Raw genomic sequence first — 24421 nt, forward strand, 5'->3', positions numbered from 1 at the left:
AAAATAAAAAAATTAATTGTTTTTCATGAGCCAATATATCCCTGTGTGATTCAAATACATTAAAATTAAACAACATAATATGGTTTTTATACTACATATTTTTAGTAAGTAGCTAACTCTTAAAAATGGAGAAACCAAATTTTTAAAAGACTTAAAATTTAATATCAGTACGTTTGAAAAATAATATTTAGAATAATTGTATTGTTTCTACTATTTTATTTCCTATTTTATACGTTTCAATTTCGCTGTGCCAAAGCATTATATTTTGATAAAATAAATAAATACGCAATTTAAAAATAAGACTGTGAGTTGCGCATCATCAGGTATGGGACAGAGGTGCCAAATCAGTATCATGATTGCCCTACAAGGCCTCCAAAAATTAAGAAATTTATTAAATTAAATTTTATTTTTAATAATAAATAATAAGACCTTAATTTAACACTTTTTTATAAAAAATTAACATTCTCTGGAAAAATTAATTGTTGGTTTTTAAAACTTAAAAATGTGGATAAAATACCAACAGTTAAACAATGCATTGCCTCTTTGTCTATTATAGATATATTATATTAATACCAAAATACACAATTTAACTATTTTTTTCGACTTATTTAAATTGGTTGTATGCCTATATGTTCCGTCGTTGTGAATATGTCTGTCGGTGTTTCATGGATTTAATAGGATGAAAGTTATATGTGGATGAAAACCAGTAATCATATAATACAATAATTATTACAAAAATAATCAAAAATACATAGTCTGTAGATTAGAGATATAATTATTACATACATTTTTATTCTTGATGGGTAACAGAGGAAGGTGCAAGTTAAATGAATTGAATGTGACATGTTCTTAATTTTATCCTATCGGTGAGTGGGCGAGCTATGATGAGTGGATGAGCAGCTAAGGTCTTTTTTATCCTACTTATAGATAAACATATATCGTAAACATTTTGGTTAGAACTCTAGCCTACTCTGAATTGAAACCTTTGTTCTTTTTAGCCCCGAGCCTTGAGATTTATACTTTGAGACAAGGATAGGCGATGAAATAAAATCGAATGCAAATTCATCAAACTATTAATATTTATTTTATTGAGATAAAAAAAAAAGTAAGTGTACAATGTAGGTACATAATAATATAATATATTGAACCTATATAGATTTTGTACACCAAGAATCTCAATCATTGTCTAAAATGCATTATCTTATCATAAATAAGGATACACTAATAATAATAATAATAATAATAATAATAATAATATTTATAAGGTAACATTAAAACCATCTTAATAACCATATAAAATTTGATTTTGGTTTTCTTATAAATTATGTTATATTGGCTATAATGATGTATTATACACAACTATTAAAAACAAAAAACAAAAAGAATAAAAACAAAATATCATGTATCAAAAATTAAAATACATGTTTCTTAATAGTCATTAAGATTTTAAAAGCCACATACTATAAGACTAGGTAATTAGTTGTCTAAAAGTTTAATTAAAATTACACTATACCGATAATAGGCAATTTGTGGACAAATTTAACTATTCGCTAGACAAGATAAAAAAAAAAATGAAATTTTTTAAATGAGTGCAACATTATTTTTATTTTGAATTATTTTTCAACGTAGGTATTAGTAAAATTCAAAAGAAATAATAAAATATATAAACCACCATTGACTTTAGAATAGGTATTCTAATAACAACAGTAAGTATTCCTATTTCAGCAGTTGACCATATTAATCATTGAAGTTGTACATTATTAAGTGTTTAAAAATTGAATAGAATAATTTGTGAAGTGAAGTCTATTGTATTTAAATTTTAATAACACAATGCATACAAAACTATCCATAAAGAGTATTTATGAATGATAAATCATTCAGGTCAGATGAAGGTATAAATACTAAGTATAAACTGTTGAGCCTAACACTAGTGAATATAATAATAATTGAAAAGAAAAAAACAACATCGGTGAATGACAAAAATAGGTATAATACCGATATTATGATGAACGTTAATTTTTATAACTTTAAAATGCATTGGTATTATGTTGTACTCAATAACTAAATTTGTGAAATTATTAAATAGGTACCTAGTTGTAATAATTTGTAGGATTTTGCCTATGTCCCTACATAATACATTGGACGCGGTATGTTAGATTGTTTGGGTAATTTAAAACAAACAAAATTGAAAACTTTATTGTTTAACGTGTTATTTAGTTAAATTGACAACAAATTACAAAATTGAAGGGCAGGTTTTAATTTTTTAATTAAGCAGTTCAATTCTCATTCTTTGTTATAAAATAATAGTAAATATATCTACCGGTGAAAAAAAAATAACAACTCTATTATTATGATTATAAATTAGCTATTATGTCCTATAGGTATAATACTATAATCTATATGTATGTGAATCGCACTCATTATATTAGTTGCGGTAACAATAACTATATATTGGTAGTAAATAGTAGGTAGTTAATAATAATTATTATTAAGTAAAAAAAAAAAAATTGACTCAGAATAAATCTAAGCTCAATGATGATGATAGCAATAATAATCATAATAATAATAATAATAATAATAATAATAATAAAATAATAGTAATAGTAACAGTAATAATACACGCATTACTTATATCTTAATACAAAAAACAAAGTTTGAACAAAATCACAACATTTCTGCTGAGTTTTTATGTAAATTTGTTTTCGTGTTCAATATGAACAAATACAATCAAGGCGGAGGGTTTTACAATCAAACGATCCCTCGGTATGTTTAACATTAACGGTGGTATGATCGATAAAAAAAAAAGAAAGAAAGAAAGAAAATGTAAGTAAACTGAAACCATCGAATAAAACTATCTAATAAATAATAATAAAATTATAAAAAGCTCGTTTAGCGCATAGATCAGTAAGTGCACGACCGTAACACATAGTTAGCAAACATAACAATAAATTACACTTATTTCGTAAGGTTATAGTAGGTAATAATAATAATAATAATAATATGACATAGGTATCAGCTATTCTTAAATTATTATTTTTCGGCACATGACGTATATTATATGAAATAGCTGAAGTTTTCGCGTGACGTCTCGTATGGCCTATGCGACGGAAATGGGTAATTTAAATATAATATATCATAATAATATGTATTGTTGTATATTGATCGATGTCATGTTGTCCTCGTCATCGTTATAATAAAATAATTAAAGTCGTTGTCGTTGTTCATCAACCGGAAGCGGTTGCGGACCCGCTGTGATCGGTCCGAGGCAACAGCGCCTGTCTGACCACCGTGCACTCATCCGTGTCTTCTTCCTCCACTTCCGGCAGCGTTTCCATGATCGGCGGCGGCACCTGGCTGGGTTGGAGCCCTTTGCCCACCAAGTAATAGGTCATCAGCTGCCCCTTGCCCTTGACCGCCACTAGGCCACGCTGTTCGAACTTGAACCCGAAATGTTGCAGAATATTGCACGTTTCTTCTGTCACCTGTCACAAACGTATAGGTACAAATGTTATTAGTATTGTGTTATTGTATTAATGAAAGTAATTATTTTTGTTTTTTAGAAAAAATTAAAGGGTGTGGGAACTATTTGCCAAAATATTGCCGCCCAGTCCTGTATCGTTTACCAAGGTGCCTATTATATAATGACAATCCACAACATCCTTCGATTGAAGTTGGTAATAACTATAGTAGTGCGTTAAGTTTCTAAACTTTCTTATAATGTGATAACACGTAGATGTCAAAAATATGTGACATGTACTAGCTGAATGTATTATTGTAATGAGCTACGGTATACATAAATAGGAAAAATACAAATACAATATATGAACTCTTGTTGTATCGCTCGTGTGAGTATAAACTAGCAAACATGTTCGATATGAATTTTATATCGACAAAATACCCATAGATAGTCGTAGAATATTAATAATTAATATTTAATAACTAAATTAATTTTCATAAAGACTGAACATACTTGTATGCATCCAGCCTTCCCAGTACTCTCCATCCTTGACGCCACATTCACAGAATTTCCCCAAATATCGTAATGAGGTTTTCTCGCACCAATAACTCCGGCGGTTATCGGACCATGGTTGATTCCTAAAACAAAATCAGATTTTAATTTAAGTTTTTCCATACATAAAACAAAAATACATGTTTAGATAAAAGACACAAATATCGGGTAAATTGGGTTTACCTATGTTTTCGCTTTTAAATTGGTTTCGCCTAACTCGACACTAAAATACAGTAAAAACTGTTGATTAAATAAACCTAATATGTATATTGATTTAACAGTTATTATAGTACAGGTGGTTAAAATTTAAAATAGCGTACAAAATGGTCCCTATCATTCAGCGTTAACTTATATATCTATATTTTAGATTAGAGAACATAAGTAGTGTATTTTGTCAAGACACCTAAAATAATGAAAATTGAAATATTGGATACATTTAGGACTTTGTTTCATTATATTTTTTTAAGTGTTGGCAACTTTTTCATTTTTAGTATATCTACTAGGTACACTAGCTTGTATAAGTTTAACAACATATTTTGTCGTATTCTGTTAGTAAAGGTAGTGGTTCTCAAAATAATCAAAAATCTAAGTATTTTTATTTCATAGAACAATTTTGTTACTGTCTGTATTTTTTTTTGATTAGTCTAACATTCCATATATATCTACACACTGCTTTTCAAAATGAATGTATATTAAAGATGGTATACGAATAAAATAAAATAATTAATCAATAAAAAATTGTTCTCTTACCATTTTACGAGTCTACGAGAACAATATTGAACAGTATGGTATTTTCTAAAAATAATAACCATGCACACAAATATATCTCGAAATAAGTAGGCAAACTTCAAAATGTTTCCCTAATCTGACAAACAATACAATTATTCTCGTCCTACCTATTACGAAATGCCATAGAGTTACTGTATTTATTGTAACATGTAAGCTGCATTATTGTAATATGGTTATCGTGCTACAAGACGTAATAAATATGTAGGTTAGGTAAGAAGGTAAGTATAGGTATTTATAAGATGAGTTGTGGAAGGCAAGAATTCGTTTCCAAACTATGTATGTGGCTACCAAATAAATTAAGTCGGACGTACCCATTTTCAATACAAAGTGGTTAAAGCTTTGTTCATTTATCCCCTGAAGTGCTTTTTTTAGATCGAAAGCAAAGTCCACCAGCAAAGCGAGATGTGCCCATCTAACTTCAATTGGATCTTCAGGCTAAAATATCGGATTTATAAACCAACAAAATATTGAATAAAATGTGTCAAATTGTGAGTAGGTATCATATTACAAATAAGAACTAAAAAAAAATAAATCAATATTACCTTTACGACACGCGAAGGGTTTAGTCCACTTGCAGCCATATAAGTTGAACCGATTGTTTTAATCTTAATAATATCCTGGTAGCGTGGTTGTTCCAGAAGCTGTAAATAATAAAGCAAGTTATGAATTAGTTTGTATGCAAGGTACCTATATAGTTATAACAGTAATCTGGTGTAAGTATAATATGATGTGTTTACTTACCGCATCAAAATCAGATATAACTTCGTTGAGAAATCTCAAGCACTCGAGGCCTTGATTGTTAACCGTCTCCTCCGAGTAGAAATCTTAAACAATTAATTTTGTTTGTAAACACATGATTATACAGCTAAGTACTTAATAGTTAATACATGCGGTATTGCGGTAATATTATATAATATATAGTAAACATTTGACTTGGAAATTACCTGAAAAGTTTGGCATTGATGCAAACAAAACTCCAACTTCGGCATAACTCTGACTGTATAGTTCTTCGTGCTGACGTTTGTAACTACCTAAGAAATGTTTGGCAACGTGCGGAGGTAAAATATTGTATACCAATGCTTCGTTTCTCCTTCGGATGTCTGAAGCTCTTTCTCTCTGTTCTTCGACTTCCGTTCGCCATAGATATAGAACTCTCGACGATTTGTCCATCTGATTAAACATCAAACATTTAGTAGAGTAAGTAGATAAAATTATTTTGATTTTATTTTTACAAAGTTTAGAGGCTTACATTTCTGGCCAAAAACACTAGTGCCATTGTGACGGCTATGAGTAGAAACGACAATGCATACTTCGATGGCAAAACTCTGAAAACGATTATAATTTTTAAATTATAACTATGTTTATAATAATATTTAGTTACATTATAATTGTTTTTACGTTTCAGATAGTGCCCTGAGCCTGACACCCTTATAATCATTGAATTCTTAGGGGTTAGGGGATAACAATAAATTAAGCAATATGTAGTAGGTATGTACTTTGAACTATACTCGAAATCAGCTGCAAAGAGTAACCTCGGGTATTAAGCACACCTAACATTTAACAGCTGTTATGTGGTAGTAAATATTTTTATGTTGTTTTCCTATTATACATATAACGTAGATTTCAATTTATAGTCAAAAGTTGATTTTATTAAAGAAAATACCAAAAAATTGAAATAATCAGAAGTTTTAGCAAATGCGTCTTCTTACCCCATGATTGGGGTAAAGGGGCTCATACTAAATTAATTCATAAAAAAATATTTTATTAAAAGAACATTGTACTTACAATATAACTTGAAAATCGGTTATGATTTAATTGTATATTTTTAAATAAAATAACTGTAAAATAAATAAAATTAAAACAATATCAGCTTTTTAAACGCACAACAAAATATCACTAATAAAAATAAAAATAAAAATATACATTTAAAAAAAAAACTTTTATTGTAAAACAAAAAAAAATTAAATCAGTATCAACCTTTAAATATAAGTAACAGAAAAATATCAACTTAAAAATAACTCAACTAGTAAATATTATTCAGCTATGGGTATGAATTAATTACTGCGCCATTTTACCCCAATATGATTTTCCGAATAAACGGTACATAGTATTTATAATTTGTTTTACTGTTTACTTTGTGTCTGTATAAATATTCTCACTGTATATTATATAATAAATAACTTCTTTAATATTTTAGATTCTGAGCGGAGTTATGATTGTATTGTTCTTACTATGATTTGTAGTTTCCACAATGTTTTTTTTTATGTCTGCCATCATCTTTCGGGGCAGTAAAAATACTATGATTTTCAATTTGAAAGTTTGTTTCTGATTACAAATTGTATCTAGTTGAAACTTTGGGGGAGGGAAAATAAGTATAATTCATAGTTCTTTTTAAAACAACTGGACAAAACAAAAAAATCAAGAAAAAATCTATAAGAATTTAAGTTTAAACTTTGATTAAATACGTTAAATTTACAAAAGTTGCCAATTATCTTGTTGTAAACAACTTATAAAATAATCAATTTTTATAGTTAAGCTGAACAATTTAGTATAAGATTCCTGAATCGTTTTTGGAATGCAATAATTTCTCATCGAAATAAAATTGAACGCAATACACATTGCAGTGAATTATTTAATGACGAGGTGTACACTCGACACTCACAACTGCAATGCAGAAGAGCTGTTTCCTACCTATTTCCTCTGTTTTTATTTATTTATTATTAAGAAAGGCTAATAACTTGTTTACAAGTAAAACAATAACGACGAGACAAAGATTACAAACAAGCTATAACGAAATACAATTCAGTGGGACTAATTTGGATCAACAATTTGTTATGGGTGGAGGGGGATGTCAGCATGTCTTTACTACCCCCTAATAAAAGTTTAAGGATATCTCCGGAAGTAGTAGAGTACTAACGTCGTAAAATGATACAGAATATCAGTAGCAAACTACTAAATAATGGTTCATTTGGAATTCCAACATTTTGAGTTAGGGTTGCGTTATGGCTCCATACTACCCTCCCTCAATAATTATCCCTCGTCGTTCATATAAGGGGTTGCATCACAAACGTTGAAACTCGAGCTCAAACCAGCGCAAACGAATGACATAATTTAAATTTGAAAATTCAAAGGTGGCAGTGCAGTCGTTACGTTGGCACCTCCCGTTATTATCCCTTGTAACTCCTGAAGAGTTACAACACAAACCAGAACAAACAGCACTTAAAAAAGTTCTTGGTTTGAGTCCAAAATTCGGAAGTGGGGTTGTCAGGGAAATGCACCTCCACGGCTTCACATACGTCAGTACGGCTCAATATTTCCACTCCCAGTGATATAGTCATTGTTTTGTTATACTCTGTATTCAGATACTCTATTAAGTTTACAATATTATAAGAAATAAATAATAAATATTTTGGAATAAATTGAAGGTGGTGTTATAGATATTAGTATTTTGATTTTCGGGCAACAATATATAATATACCTTGTGTTCTAGTTGGTAGTTGTACGCATATGAGTTATATATTATTATTATTTATAATACCTTAATACCCGTGTCTAATCTGAACATTATAACAACATATTATTTTGGAAATACGGACTAATAAATGGAGTACCTACATACATAGTATTAAAATAAATCTAGTGCACCAAGGAACGTATAATTAGATATATTATTATTATAGGTATATATATATTATATATACTTGAACGGTTTGTAAATGATTGAGTCCTCGCAGTCTATGGCGGTGCCTACTGTAACTATGTTGACAACGCAATGCATCAGAGTGATGACGAACAGTATAGTTGCTTTGGTGAAATGAGATAATTGAGTCAACATGGACGTGGCTATTAGCGCCAACACCATGAAGTAAGTGAAGTATGATGGATACATACAATAAGTCGATGGGTCGCTTTGGCCATGCGTGCAGTTGGTAAGTATTTGTTTGTCTGACCAACATGATACCTTTGAAAATAATTCAAAACTCATCATTTTTGATCGAATCAATAATATTATGATTCTTTAACTGGTTTAACTTACTAGTCCCACGAGATTAGTAGACGCTAGCAATGACGCAGCCGTGATGCCAAGTATACGTCGAATCCATAAAGAGTCATTTATAGTCTCACTGAACCATACAATTTTCGATGGTAGAATCTAATAACAATGAAATTGTAAGCGTAAAATTTAATTTGAATAACAAACCTAGGTTAGTCAATTTAGATGTTATTACAATTATTAGAGGTAATCAACCATGTATGGTCACCCCTATATATGACTTTAATAATGAAGTGAATCAATTTATGATTCTTAAATTTTTTATCTACCTATAGGTACATAAGAACTGCATTTTCAAAAAATGTATTTGAGTTTTTACACTATTTAAGAGTATCCTGTTAGCTGTTGATTTTTTATTCAACAAGAACCAACCCTTTTTTACTGTAAAACATAAATCATAGAGCAGATGATGATTTTGAAAATGTTGATGCATCTTAATCAAAATTCGAACGAGTAGTTTCACAAAACCATAATAATACTATACCATAATAAGTGCACAAAGTTAAATAACTCAAAGAGACAAAGACCACTAATTCGGATTTCGAATTGGAAAAGTATACATGAACATTTTCTTATTCAAGTCATCTTCTTGACGATTTTCGGGAAAAAAGATGATTCTTATTTTAACGAAAAAAGTTAGTATCGCCACAGTACCACTCTCTAACACTCCTTAAATGGTGAAAAAAACAATCTAAGTACCTTTTTGAAAATATCATTTTAAGAATAGGTACTTAAATATTCCAAAAATCAATAAATTCATTGTTAAAAGAAAACATATATAGGGATGAGTATGCTCGGCGAATTACCAATGCGTATCTCAAATCAAAACAGTGAAAATGTATTATATTATCACACTATATAAGTATATATAAGGTATTCGTATATATGATAATATAAAAGTATTTTTAAATATCCACATGAATAAATTTAAAACCATACTTCAAATAAATATTGATAGTACCTACCTATAGGTACTATATACGCTGGAACATATATTATTTTATAATAATACATTATGTGAAATTAAAACGTTTAAAATTACATGACTTTAACACAAAAACTACTAAGTTTAGTTTACTTACTCTTGGAAAAATGTCTGCCACTGATACTACTACAATAATCAATAGTAATACTAATGCAAAACAACTGGACATGTAGCTTAAAATATCTCTGCAAAGTATAATATAAAGTATTAGTTTTATAATTTTAAAACAAATTATGTTTGTTCATTGTATTATAATAATATGTGTATTTTATATACTACAAACCTGGGCAACATAATAATTTGTGCGGAAGACGTTAAGAACAGTACTAATGGACAACCTATAAGAGAAACACCTGATGCAGCTTCTTTGTGGTATTTGTATTCGCGTTCTTTTGCTTCATCGTTAAATGCCAAAGTGAAAAATTTTGTATGCTTGTTTAAATCCCTTCAAACGAATCATAAACATAAATTATAATTATTATATTAAGTATATTTAAATAGTAAGTTACAATTTCAAAATGACCGAGTTATTTAATATTTATATTAACATTGTTATTTATTAGTACATACCTACCTAATGGGCCTTTCGTTTGAAGTAAAACCCTCATTATTATTTCAAAAAAGCTCGTTTTCGAAAATATTTCTTTTATATAACTTAACAGGTACAAAACAAAATTTTTGAAAACTATTTTTAATCGTCATAAAATAAAAAAATTAGATTTTAAAAAATTGATATTCGAATACACTTTTAACAATATTGGGGGAAAATGTCAGCTTTAAAAAAAGAATCTTTTGAACATTATTCTTACTATACAGGAAATATTCGGTGTGAAAATATCCGGGCCGGATATTGTCCATTTACCATTATAACCGTACTTATTGTGTAAGCTCACGAAATAAAACTTTCTCATATGGAGCCCCATCGAGTGATAATTCCTGAATAATGTAGAGCAGCAGTAGCTACTGCAAGAATACTGCAGACTGTACATAGTACATTCTGGTATGCAAAGCAGCATGAAATCAATGCTTGTTCGTATTTTTGGGGTTCAATGCTCAAAAGCGAAAGTATAGCAATTTTGAAAATAGCACAGATATGCAAGGCTGAAGGCCGTATCTACACATCAGCGTAACTAAACCTTAAATCTAGGAAGGGCTTCAGGAGCATCTTTATAATAATAAGTAAAAAAAAATAAGAGAGGGAGGGCGGAGCCCCCCAGTTTAGGAATTGTGACAGGGGGCTAAAATAAAAGTTAAGAGGCTTAGCCTCCCAAGGATTCCTAGTTATGCCTATGTATCCGTATGGCCCGTATGTAGCGTGAAAATGGTCGAAGCAAGTGTGGACATGCTTAAATGTATATTTTTTTAGTTTATTGAGAAAAAGTTTCCATATTGATATGATACCGAAATGGCTCGATGTTTTCGAAACAAATTCGTGCAAAAAAGCTGTTCGTGCATAGCTAAAATACAGAAAATATTCGCACTTTTTGGAGTACCCAGTACCCACATCGATCACTTTAGACGGGACAAAATGCTTCACGGAGACTGAATTCAATACGTTTTGCACCAGTGGAGGTATTAAACATTTGGTCGGTGTACCTTTCCATCTCAAAAATAATGGAGCCCACAGCATTGATAGTCAAAAAAATAAAAATACATTTTGAAAACAATAAACCTATCTCTAGCACTTCACAAATGTATGAATGTTTGTTTTTATATACGCTTTGTTCCATTACACGTCAGTCACCAGAAAAACTATTGTTTATAGATAAACAGATTCCCGATATAATTGTATCTATAATAATACAATATAGTCATTTGACTATAAACATCATTAATTAAAATAAAATATGAATATAGGTAACTGTTAAAAATATTCAAGAAGTTGATTAATGTCAGACAAGCAACGGAAGCCCTCTGTATCAAGGGTTGTATAAAAACATTTTTCCCTCTCTCGCTTGGCCGAGCTTCGAATAATATACAACTGGGCGCACTGACAAATACTTTTTGAAGAACGAAAACCATTTAATTCCAACATTCATCAATATTACTAATGACATTTGTGGTTATTTTTATCGTTTGATTAAAATATACATATTATGTACTATTTGTACATAATATACTACAGCCAGGCCTTGTGGCATTTTTATTGGGTTATAATTATGTCTGATCTAATTTATGAATTCTGATTTCTGCAAAATTAAATTTATTTTGTATAGAGCCCATCATTTTTCATATTGTTTATTATATTATACCAAAATCCAAACAATAGTATTTGATATTATTTTATCATCATAATAATTGAATACTCCAATATTCGATAAGATCTGGTGGAGAAGGAACAAAATAAAATCATGTAGGTACTCGCAAGTAATTCATACCCCTGCAAGTACATTCGAAAAAGACGACGATGTAACATTTTTTAATCGCGATTACAAAATTATTAAAGCAAACAGCGTCGACGACGTAGCAAAAATGAAGTTTATATTATTTTCGTTATTATCAGGAGACACACACGAGCTATTGTCTTTGTTCACCATCAAAGTGTCAAACCCAAACGATCTGTAGCTTAAAACATTGTCTACTATGCTATCCGATAGTTTTGAATCAAAATTGTCAATTTTATCAAGCACAAAAAACGAATGATGAAAGCGAGGCTTAATGGAGCGCACGTCTAAGAGACCTAAAGCGTTGGAATGTTTACGTGGATCGGAACTAGAGATTGTAATTCGAGATATTTTCGTGGTTGGCATGGGTCCAGGAAAATACATGATCGTTTATTTGAAGGAGACGCTTCCAACACAGCTGAAACACTCAAGAAATTAATGGAAGTAGTGATCGACGAAGAAACAACGATAGTAAGAAATGAGAGATGTACTCCAAAAAAATATTCGTTTTTGCAATAAGGAATTCAAAATGTAAGTTGTTATTAAAAAAAAGTAAAAATAATTTAAAAATAATTTTTAAAAAAATGTTGTGTTATTATGCACAAACTTAAACTATATGAAAAAAAATACATTCAAAAACGTTAATATTTTTTGAAATAATGAGTGTTTTTTGATAAAATAATCACCAGCTAAGATATAAGGTGGTAAGTATTGTGAAATGGGGGTAAGTATAACATAGGCGATACACTGATACCACAGCGGAAAAAATTTAAGCAGAGACAATTTTCAAGCATGCATTTTGCGCAAACTTTTATTTTTAAAAATAGGAACTCCCCTTTTTCATTTTTAATTATTAAGCAGATATATCTTGTTAGATCTAATTAGATATATCTAAATCAAAATTTGAGAGAGTAGTTTTTAAGTTATATAATTTTATATACTAAGGATTATAAGTCTATGGTAATGAGTTAAGTAGATATGGAGGCTCAGAATATTTGAAAAAGTTAATAATAAATATTAATCTATTAATATAAATTATTTGTAAAAATTATCCAATATAATAAATACTACATCTGGTATTATATCTAGTTTATATTTTAATAAAACCATTTTTAAAGATTATTATCTTTAGTATAAACATTTTAATAATTCAAAAAGTACTCATTAGAATTTTGATCTAGATATATCAGAATATTGAAAAAAATAAATCATAAAAAAATAAATAAAAATAAATAAATAATAATAATAATAAAAATAAATAATTTTTAGTAAAAAAAAGGATTCTCTTTGTAAATAGAAGTTTGCATCTGACACTCTTTAAGTAGACCAAACAATATCAGAAATTTGAAAATATCGTCTTTAAGCATTCCTCTAAATATTTAAAAACAGAATTTGAATAATTGTACTATTAAAGGTTAACATGAGGGTGAGCTTGTTTAAAAATCACAATATAGAATCTATAGTTAGATATACTTATCTAATAAGTAATATATTAGGTAAAATAGGTCATGACTCATGGGCATGTCAGTGCAGTAGTAAGAAATATTAATTAAAATTTTTTTTACTGAATACTGATCACCTGTTACCTTATAACACCATAGTTCATAAAAAAACAATTTGGGAGGAGGTGGCACTTGCCTCTATTACATCACTGAGATACCCATATAATTTATTATTAAGCAACCACCACCTCACAGAATCAAAATACGTTTGAATATTTTCGATATTCGACATAGAAGGGTAATTATGCAATCAAATATCAACAATTAGTCTCAAAAATATAAATTTAAATTAATTCGTACACATTTCTGGGAAATTATTGTAATACTCAGTTCACAGAAATAATATGTTGGTTTGCAAGTATAAATATTTATTTATTTACTCACAAAATTTACGCCGTGAGGCGTTACAACAAAAGATTATGTATAGTAAATTATATAAATATAAAACGTTATATAATACCAACACCCTAACAAGAGTGAAATCAATCTTGGAATTCTCGGAATCTTCAGCACGAGAACAATGTTTCGTCAATTCAGACTATATAAGTATATAATAGAACAAACGATATGAAACAAAGAATGAAATTCAATTAGCAGAGAAATTGGAATATGCCGAACGGGGCTTGTATTGTTTTTATAATATGGGACATTAGCTGTACAATCAATTTGTGAAGGGGGACCTATTATATCATATTTGTCTGATTTAATGTTCCGGAAATTTAGCCAAAACTTGTCCGTGAAAACACTATAAAACCATTCATCCAAATAATAATATTTATATGTGGAGTACATTTTATAATGACTATAGTGCACGCCGCAGTATCTTATGTTTAGTGGAGAGGCGGCCTGGACCACGTTCCATAGTGAAATTTTAATTAAAACATAGCAATATATCATAATGTACCTATGAAATATGTATATAATACAAAAAAAATTGTAAAAATGTATATGTCATAATATTGTAACCCCTCAAAAATATGCAATTGGCCCAAGTGATAATAATAATAATATTATATTATTATACTTATAATATACGTAACTGGCACACGATGTACCTATAACTGTAGTCAATTACCTGTGGCCATCTCTGTTCATCAAGTCCTTTCTCAAACGCTTCTTAAAATTATCGGAGTCCTCTTTTGCCTGAGCTATTAAATCGGCGTCATCAATCGGTGTAGCACACTGTTACATAAAAATTCTCGGTAATTATTAAAAATTAAACCAGGACGTCTGAAAACAGCCCAAAAACAGCATAATGCTTACCACAGATTCTTTGCTGGCACTATTTTGATCGGTCAACGATCCATTTTGCACATCCATTTTGAACTGCCGAGCGCAAAACGAAAAATAGTTTTAAAAGAAATCATATTTTGACAATGTTGAAAATGTTTGAAAAATCTACTTTGAATAGGTAACAATTATTATTACCGGTTTGATCGTTTTTATGATGAAGAAAGTTTTTATGCTGGCCATCTTAAGTGCTTCTTCGCGGCGTTCTCCGTAACCGGGCTCGACTTCGAACTCTCCATTTAAGAAGCTCAAGGTTTTTTCGGATATATGCACTCGTCTGAAAACAAAAAAAAATCGCGTTTCGTCAAAAAAATTACTCATATTTTTCTTCTTTTCCGCATGGACGTACCCCGGCATTCCACTGCTTTCCATTTTGTTCGCCAATTCCACATCCTTGGAGTAAACGTCGAACTGCCACTGCCTCTGACCCAGGACACCGGCTAAAACGGCTCCCGTGTGTATGCCCACCCTCATGTCTACCGGTGAATTTGTCGTTTGTTGTACGTACCTGGTGTGGCCAGAACAAAAAACAAAACAAATATCAATACCTACGGCCAGCTGGGACTTCGGAATTCAGGCCGAAATCGTAATTCTTACTTGATAGCTTTGACCATGGAGAGTCCCATGTGCACGCTGAGTACAGCGTGATCGGGTCGTTCCTTGGGAGCGCCGCTAATGCAATAGTAACAATCTCCCAAAATCTTAATCCTGAGTTGTTGGTATTTCTGAAAACGGTATAGGAAGTCATAACAAGCGTGAAATAAAGTGTACGATACCCAGGTATCAAGTAATAAGTATTTAGCAATAATAATAATATGCAATTTAGGTAGGTAAACAGTAGGTATTACTGTATTAGCAATAAAAATGAATTCACCTCGGACAGTCGATCGAATCTGGCGAACAGCTCATTGAGAATTTTTACCAGGTCTGACGCCGAGTATGTAGACGATATTGCCGTGAATCCAACGATGTCGGCATACAATATACTGCGATGCAATAAAATATATTTTTTAATTTATAAGCGATGGCATGTAAATCAAAGTTATTGTGTATATAAATTTAAAAATATGGAATTAAAATTGATAAAATATAATAAAAAAAATACCTTTTACAACAAAGAAAAAAATAACTAAAACACAATGTAGCGGAAGAAAATTCAATATGAACATATGAACGTTCATTCTTGCATATGAGTTCTTTTTCTTTTACTTTACCAAAGAATATGAAAAATGAATATTTTAAAACTATATTTTACGTTATACTGTGCGCAAGTATGTGGATAATTTAGGACAAGAGTTACATAATATTACCGAATACCTATACATTTTCAAGTTATAATTTATTTGAAATGGATACTAGGTTTTTGAATAACTTAAAGGAGACGTTTTAGGCGAAGGTTACTAGATTGGGTTTTTACAAAAACAATCTTTAGCGGCGAAAAACTACAGAAGCAAAACCCTCTACCTTGCTCTTCTTAAAAGTTGGCTTTACTTATTAAAACACACTCAACTGAACACAAAAAGTAACAATGAAATTAACCCGCGTACCGTTTAATTAATTTGTTTGTTATAGTTTTCGTTATATTATACTATAGTTTAATTCGTAAATTAAAAATACCATTGTTTGGACATGATTAATTCTACAACCTGAGGTAAGAAAATATTTGCAGTGCTTGTAAATAAATCCACTCCATTATTAAAAATCACTCAGAATTGCGAAAATTCTGCTTTAATTGGAAAATTAATGTTTTATATGATTAAAATGAGTGTTTTATAGTAGCAAACGTTAATCGCATGATGAGTGACATTGTGTGGATGTAATATTTTAATTTTTAAAGCTTTTCAGTCAAATGTTATAAAATCCAAAAATGTAGCCACTACGATAAAAAGTTATGTACCATGTGTGTCCCTTACGCATATTATATGATACCTTAATTATTAAGGATTAATAGTTTAAATTATGCTGCAATCCGTATTAGACCAACTATAATATTATACTATAATTGTATTCCTATTGCATAAAGTGGTGTATTTTATTTTCTGACACTATAAAAATACGTGGCGATTAAAGTTATTTTTGAAGAGAGTGATTACAATAAGTAGATGAGTACTTAACCAGTAGGGTAGTCAGGATTTCTAAAATGAAAGGGACGATATAAATACAATTATTACAATATTTATCGCTGTACTTAAGTACTCATATTATAATATTATATATACCTACTTGTCTAATGTTTTTGGAGTATGGACAAACCAACTGGTATAAAATTAATAAAAAAAAACGGTTGTTGGTGGGGCGGGGGGCTTGGCTACGCCACTGTACTGAACTATATTTAGGTATTTTTCCATAGGTTTTATTCTGGTATTCTACATCAAAAATACATAATAAGTAATAACTCTATCGAATGTCAGATTCTATTTCACAAAATATATTGAATTCATGTCCAAACAACAAACACGAATATCAAAGAAAATATATTGCGTTTGTATGTAGAAAACATTTCAAACATAAAATTCTACTTGGACGAAACCCATTTAGTATAAGACGTTTGTGTAGTTGATATGTACGATTGAGTTCAATTCAAATTGTAATTTGTGTGCCTAATATATTATTATTTTCTTTTTCGGTGACATATATTATTTTTGAAATTATTGTCGACGATAAACAATAAATTTAATTGATGGAATGCAATCTACAGTGCGATATATTTTTACTGTCGATGATTAATAAAATCATACATTCACGTCATAACGCTGTTAATTTGTTGATATAACTATATACCATTGATTAAATAATTATACCTACTTTGTAAGCCATTCAAATTAAAATATTATCTTCGTTCATTAAACTTTGTGCAACATATTATAACATTGTTCTAGAAGAGCTATGCTTTCGATAAACCATGTAAAATAATTGTATAATATTACTCAAAATTATAATTAAAACTAGCTATCTACGTACGTACAACTTTGGGCCGGGCCGAGAATGGCTCAGCAATACGCACTCGTGTTTGTATTTAATTTGCGGTGTCGTGCCGTAATGTATACATGGCATTATTATATTATAATAATTATTTTATCAACCAATTAAAATATAAAACCACGACAATTAAAAGCATTATTACAAAATATTATACAAGACGCACGTTTGTGTTATCGTCATTTTCAATTTTCGCGTATTCAATTATATATTATTAGGAGACAACTGTATACATTTTAGTAATTGAATTTCCAACAAAAGTCAAGAGGTCATCATGGGAGTTCTTTGGATAATGATTTTCTTTTGACGAAATTCGACTTTTTCGTTATTTCATTTTTAACTCAACGAATATACACATATGTAATATTATAGTATTATATACCTACATAAACACGTGTGTACAGAAACATAAACGGTATATTAGGACCTCAGTACATAAATATTTATGTATATACATATATATATACATATATATAATATTATTAGGTATATACATTATATAGACATGTATTATGTACCTGACGTTTTCGTGTCGACTCATGTATATCTTTTTGAATTGACTGTCCAATGCCTCACCCAAATCCTGGCGCATTTTGACGGCTACGTGTTCCGGCAACACGGACAACAACAGCCGTTCCTGATGAAAAAAAAACGAAAACATCGAGTGTCAAAAAGCTATATATTATATTATTATTATTGTTATAAGTGTATATACGTAATATTATTATAAGGATACCCACGCACGCGCACGAGACGGTAATTAATGGTGTTTTGTTGTTTTATACTCGGGCAATACAATAATAAACTCCTAGCGCGGAGCTATTATTTTTGCGCCAGGTCAAACAATGAGCGGTCAACGAATACCTCGTCCGTCCAATTCATTTAACAGCTAACATCGTCGAAACACGAAGAATCACTGGTACCTAAGTCGTAACTCGTAATGAAAACCGACTGCAAAGGGAACATTGTGAAAACACTAAGAATCACTGGTAAGTCGTAATGAAAAACGACCGCGGGTGGATGGAAAATATATATTATTATATACAAAGGGCGCGAGGTGGAATGACAAAGTGTCGTATTATTTTCCGGGACCATATTTTTTGGCGACGCAACGACTTCCTGAGAATAATGTGTGATTTATCGTCGAATTGGATGCTTGTGGTACTGTAGCAAACGCGCGGGGTACATACGAGTGTTACAATAGAGCGATAAGCAATTAAAAAAATATGAATTCAAGACACATATTATATTTGTTACGCGATGCAAAATCTTTACCTATTAAAAAAAAAATTGGATTACAAGCGCTGAATTAACAATTTTTGCAACGGTAACCGAAGGTATAATTTTTTTGCTCGCCAAAAGATACTATAGCTCATGTTCCTTTCGTACAAACATCAAAACATATTAGGCATATTATTGTATTATTAGAACATAGTAATATATTTTTAATGTATATTATAGCTATTTGAAACTTTTATGTAGTATTTTTTAAATATTTACATATTTTTTTTTGGAAATTTCGTCGATTTTATGTTTTTTTTAAACCTTGTGCACTGCACTGCAAAAATGTATGTACATACCAAATAAATTTGTCCATGGTTTGGATTTATATAAATACCTTTTTTTTGTAAAATATAAATTTATTGTAAAATAATATTAAAATAATTAATATTAAATATTAACCTTTATTCATTTTTAATAACCTATACTCCATTAATAATTGTTGTCATATTTTATACAAAACAGTCGTTGAATAAATGTGAAATATGAAATAAATTTTATTCACGGCCCTCAGTAGGTAATGTGTATATTGTGTAATTACCTCTATACCTACCCAGGGCTACAATATTATATAGAAATAAAAAATAATCGAATATCAGCACATAAATAATATATTATACAGATTGCAGTAGGTAGGTTATAACTTATAAACTATTATTGATAAATTTCGTAAGTCATATTGACATCCATCGAGTATCATCTATCATAATATATAAAATATATATGTAATATTATTATAGTCTATAGGTAGTGTTTTTGTTTACAAAACTTAAATAAAAAATATTACTATATAGGTATAACCACTAAAATATTGTTTTCGTGTGCCTTTTAGTGATATAATAAAAAATAATAACCTATATTATGGTTAGCACAGTTATGACTACAGAGAGCACAATATTTGTTTTTTTTGCTCATACTTTACACGCATTTTATAATAATATCATTTTTAATAACCAATCCAGAAGAATTTATGCCGTTTTGAGATTCTCCTGCGTAGCGTCGTCGTCTTTAACAAACATTTGTGTAGAAAATAAGATTAAACAGACGATGGTTTTGTGTTACACGAGTTTTATGGATTTTTCCGGTTCACAGTGGTTATGACGGACAATTATTGTTTAATAAATTATACAAGATTCCGTCGGTTGAAACACAAATCTAATTATTCCGTCGAGTCTACGACGCAGATGATCTATGCGTAACCACAATACCACACGTTACAGGGTCTGGTCGTCGGGTGGTTGTTACCTACCAGCTCAATCTGGCTTCAGTTTACACGACCTTGTAATCCCTATGAAATATACAGATATAATATTATTATATGCTGTGCGGTAGAGGAATCCGAAGTGCAATTATTTGGTATTACGTCTGACCCCTTGACAATTATTATTGCCGTGAATGGGCCCCGCCACCGAATTCGATCATACGGTCGGGTTCGTCCGAGAGGGGTCCGGGAGGTGGACAGTAAAAAGTCGATGATTCCTCCCTTAATGACCCGTTGTAGTGGCGAAGCTACGAATGACCGATATTGAAATCCCTTCGTAAGTGTATGTATATTAGGTGTAAGCTACTATACACCACTATACCAACGAAATGTGTTATACTTAACTGTGAATCGAAGGGAACTGTAAGACGGGCGATTCTTTTATCACTAAACGCTCATTATTCCAAAAGGTATAAATGATTTTTGTTTTTTTTTTTTTTGTACAAACTGTATGAAACATATTTACAATGAACCCAATATATGGAGGGGTACACAACAGGTCATGGTTGACTTGATCGGAGAAGATATTCAATAAATGTTTTTAAAAAATAAAACGTATTTATATGCTAATCGTTAAAAAATATTTATGTTAATTTATGTTTTAAAATATTTTTTATCCTCAACATTTTTTAATTTTTACTCTTTTTGGATGACAACATACAGTTTTAATTTCTTATTCCGAAGCCGAATATTTTTCTAAGTATTTTTAATTTTCGATTTTCGATACAGAAAAATCAAATTTAGGTCGAGAAGTTACTTATAACTTATAAGTATTTAAGTTTTGATGATCGGAGTTGTGGACCTACATTTTGTGTGATGACCGATCGCGTACCACTCCACCACGCTTATCTAAACTTTAAATACTTATAACGTAGGTATTAACTATACTCGTCCTAAATTTGATTTCTATGTATCGAATTACTTAGAAAAATATTCTACTTTTGAATATCAAATTAAAACTGTATGTTTTCATTCAAAAAAGTAAAAATTTAAAACAATTTAAGAATAAAAAATAATTAAATATATAAATATTTTTTAACGACTAGCATGTACAATAAAAAAAACATTTATACTTTTTGAAACAAAAAATGTTTAGTGATTAAAGAATCACTAGGTATATATAATATTGTATTGTGCGTATTCTTTACTTCTATAGGTAGGTACTTGAAAAAATAAATAGTAGTGTTAGGCACGCTAAAATATTTGAAAAATGATCTAGTGTACCTAATCAATCCCTCGGCGTCTTCCCTTCGCCCCAAACAAAGTCACTAAAAATAATGATAACTAATATAAAATTACAAATATCATTGTTGTGGATTTTTAGAGGGCTCATAATAGGGTTTTGTGCGGCTTTTTATTTGTCATCATGCAACACGCCTCTCACTAGTCTCTATAGAATATATTGTTAATTGAACGCGGACGTACTTTGCAGAGGTCAATTATCGAACTTTTCTGAAATAAATAATAAACTAGCATTGTTCTATTAATGTCAGTTCAAAAAAAAAAAGAAAAGAAAAAAAGTAATCACCAAAGCGTTCAACCCATAATACGCAAGTTGTTGAAATATGATGTGAATTGGATGACAACCTTTGTGCTTTTGATACCATACTATGTTGTTAAAACGGCCACAAAGTCCATACATATGTTACGTATTTCAGTATTTGACTACTTCATTATTGATTAAACGAGCATGGTTATGAAAAAATAAGTATAATACTACTCAAGAAAACCGTAATTTGTTTTGGGAGGTTTATAATCTTATAATATATAAGTACTTATATAAACTATTAATATTTGGTATTTGGGATTCTAAATGTCATTCAAACGAAAGGAATAGGTCTCAAATAAACAAGGTTCTGGGCAGAGGTGAGGTGGAGCTTTGTCAAAATACTTCCCTTTTTACTACTTCCATATTATTATTATTAGAAAAAATGAACTAATATTTTTTTATTAATACAACAACATTTACTTTTTTCATCAAATTATTCTTGTATGGTCGTTATTTTATTTTTATTTTACAAACTTAGAGAAAGCCTACTTATAAGTTCTGAAATACAAAATATTTAATGAGATATTTGCTTTAAAAATTAATTAACTCAAGACTATTTTACTCATTTTTCTACTCGCTCACACTTGTTTCCAAGAAAAAGGAAGTGGAACAACTATATGATACTTAATGTTCAATGTTCATGTATATTACTAGTACACACTTCTCAAATCAGTACTCGCACTTCAAATTTCGTACTATATTTTGTGCCGGGGACCAAGGGTTCACTAACAAAAGGGGCTCGTTCTGGGTGGTATATGAAAGCTATCTAATGTAATTTGAAAAGTTTTTTCTTTTAGAAACCATTTTGAGGAGCTGTAAAAATGGAACAAAACCTACCGAAATCCCCTATAAAAATTGGAAAATCATCACAAATTGTACAATATAAAAGAAATACCTTTTGCATATATGACTGAAGTTTTCTAAGACATATTTTAAAGTTCAAGAAGGTACTGACTAATGCAAAATATCAACTATTTTCCATCTGCCGTCATAGTATACATTATGTATAGCATACCCTTTATTTAAAAATAAAATAGTACCTAAGTGTTGTATTTTATTTTTTAATAAAAATAAATATAAGGCTTATAATTCTATAGGTGATAATGCAAATAGTCCAGTTTTAGACATGCTTACTAATTATTAATTTTAAAAATAACTACCTAGTATATTATATTACGTATTGATTGAGTAATAATTATTTATGAATTTAAATCTAAATATAGGAAGATACAATTAAAAATTGTTTTTGTTATTATTTAAAACATGGTATTTAAGGCAAGTTTTTATAAGTTGTTTCCATACTCAGCAAAATATATCAACAATTTATTAATTTGTCTACATTAAGTTTAACCTATTCTGCAGTATAATATTATAGTTAATTAAACCATTAAGTTGTACTGAATGAAACGACGTACCATTGATTTAAAATTTAAGTTTAAATTATTAACTAATCATATAGGCTTAGCTAAAAAGTACCCTGAGAAACTATTACGCAACACAGTCATTGCATTAAAGTGATAATCCATTTTTCCTTCGTTTAAGAATTTGTAGATATTTTCGATTTTTTCATTAACACTTCAAATTCGGATAATGTTAACATTGTTCATAAAGAAATGCGAGTTAATAGAAATTGTTGTCGAAACTCCTTTCCAAACTCACTACTGCTGTTAATAAGTTATTAGGTGTACATGTATATCTACAAAACAAACTTTTTATTTTAGTTGTTTCAAATATTGTTAATCCGAACAATTTTATTGCATTTTCATTTTGTAAGAATACGTAGAACAACAAATTTACTAAAATACTTTTCTTAGCTCTAGGCGTATTTACCGTATTAGTTATTGATCATTTTGCTAAATCAAATTAAATTGTTAAGTCAATGGTCAAAGTCTAGACGTTTATAACAAAATATTTGCAACTATTAGAAAAACAATTTTTTTTAAATATTGAGAAAACCCGTTAACGTTAAAATTAACTTTTATATAATATTATTACATGTTACTATCTTTTAATCATAAGGCTTCAATTATTTATATTATGATAAAATTATTAAAATACATTTTATAAACTATAATAATTCTTGCAATGACTATCCTGTTGATTATTTTCAATTTTTTTTCCTGGAAATTATATACAATGCCAATAAATTGTGGCTTATGGCCATACTTCACCTATAATTTTTATTTAGCACATTTTGGTATTCTTAGATTTGAACTCCTTTGTCTGTATAGTATATTAAGTCTGTCTTTTTAAAATTTATAAAGCATTATTGTATTATCAGATTTGGTTTGTTCGGGCATTGTTTATTCATAATGACTATTCGTTTTATGACCATACG

The 24421-nt window shown here is 29.6% G+C and overlaps 1 protein-coding gene across 1 annotated transcript in view; it reads right to left on the minus strand.

Annotated features, from left to right (window-relative positions):
• Nucleotides 1-1061: 1061 nt before the first annotated feature.
• Nucleotides 1062-24421, minus strand: part of LOC111035779 (adenylate cyclase type 3) — a 104698-nt gene continuing 81338 nt past the window's right edge. The window contains exons 3-20 of the mRNA XM_022317548.1: nucleotides 18511-18629; nucleotides 15888-15999; nucleotides 15611-15738; nucleotides 15363-15521; nucleotides 15152-15290; nucleotides 14987-15049; nucleotides 14799-14905; nucleotides 10121-10282; nucleotides 9935-10022; nucleotides 8835-8951; nucleotides 8500-8759; nucleotides 6048-6123; nucleotides 5743-5968; nucleotides 5540-5622; nucleotides 5341-5439; nucleotides 5110-5233; nucleotides 3971-4095; nucleotides 1062-3482 (exon numbers count right to left, since the gene is read on the minus strand). Coding sequence (XP_022173240.1) covers nucleotides 3225-3482; nucleotides 3971-4095; nucleotides 5110-5233; nucleotides 5341-5439; nucleotides 5540-5622; nucleotides 5743-5968; nucleotides 6048-6123; nucleotides 8500-8759; nucleotides 8835-8951; nucleotides 9935-10022; nucleotides 10121-10282; nucleotides 14799-14905; nucleotides 14987-15049; nucleotides 15152-15290; nucleotides 15363-15521; nucleotides 15611-15738; nucleotides 15888-15999; nucleotides 18511-18629 — 2445 coding nt within the window. The 3' untranslated portion in view covers nucleotides 1062-3224. The remainder of the gene's footprint in view (nucleotides 3483-3970; nucleotides 4096-5109; nucleotides 5234-5340; nucleotides 5440-5539; nucleotides 5623-5742; nucleotides 5969-6047; nucleotides 6124-8499; nucleotides 8760-8834; nucleotides 8952-9934; nucleotides 10023-10120; nucleotides 10283-14798; nucleotides 14906-14986; nucleotides 15050-15151; nucleotides 15291-15362; nucleotides 15522-15610; nucleotides 15739-15887; nucleotides 16000-18510; nucleotides 18630-24421) is intronic.

This window comes from Myzus persicae, unplaced genomic scaffold, assembly GCF_001856785.1.
Source record: "Myzus persicae strain clone G006 unplaced genomic scaffold, MPER_G0061.0, whole genome shotgun sequence".
NCBI lineage: Eukaryota > Metazoa > Arthropoda > Insecta > Hemiptera > Aphididae > Myzus > Myzus persicae.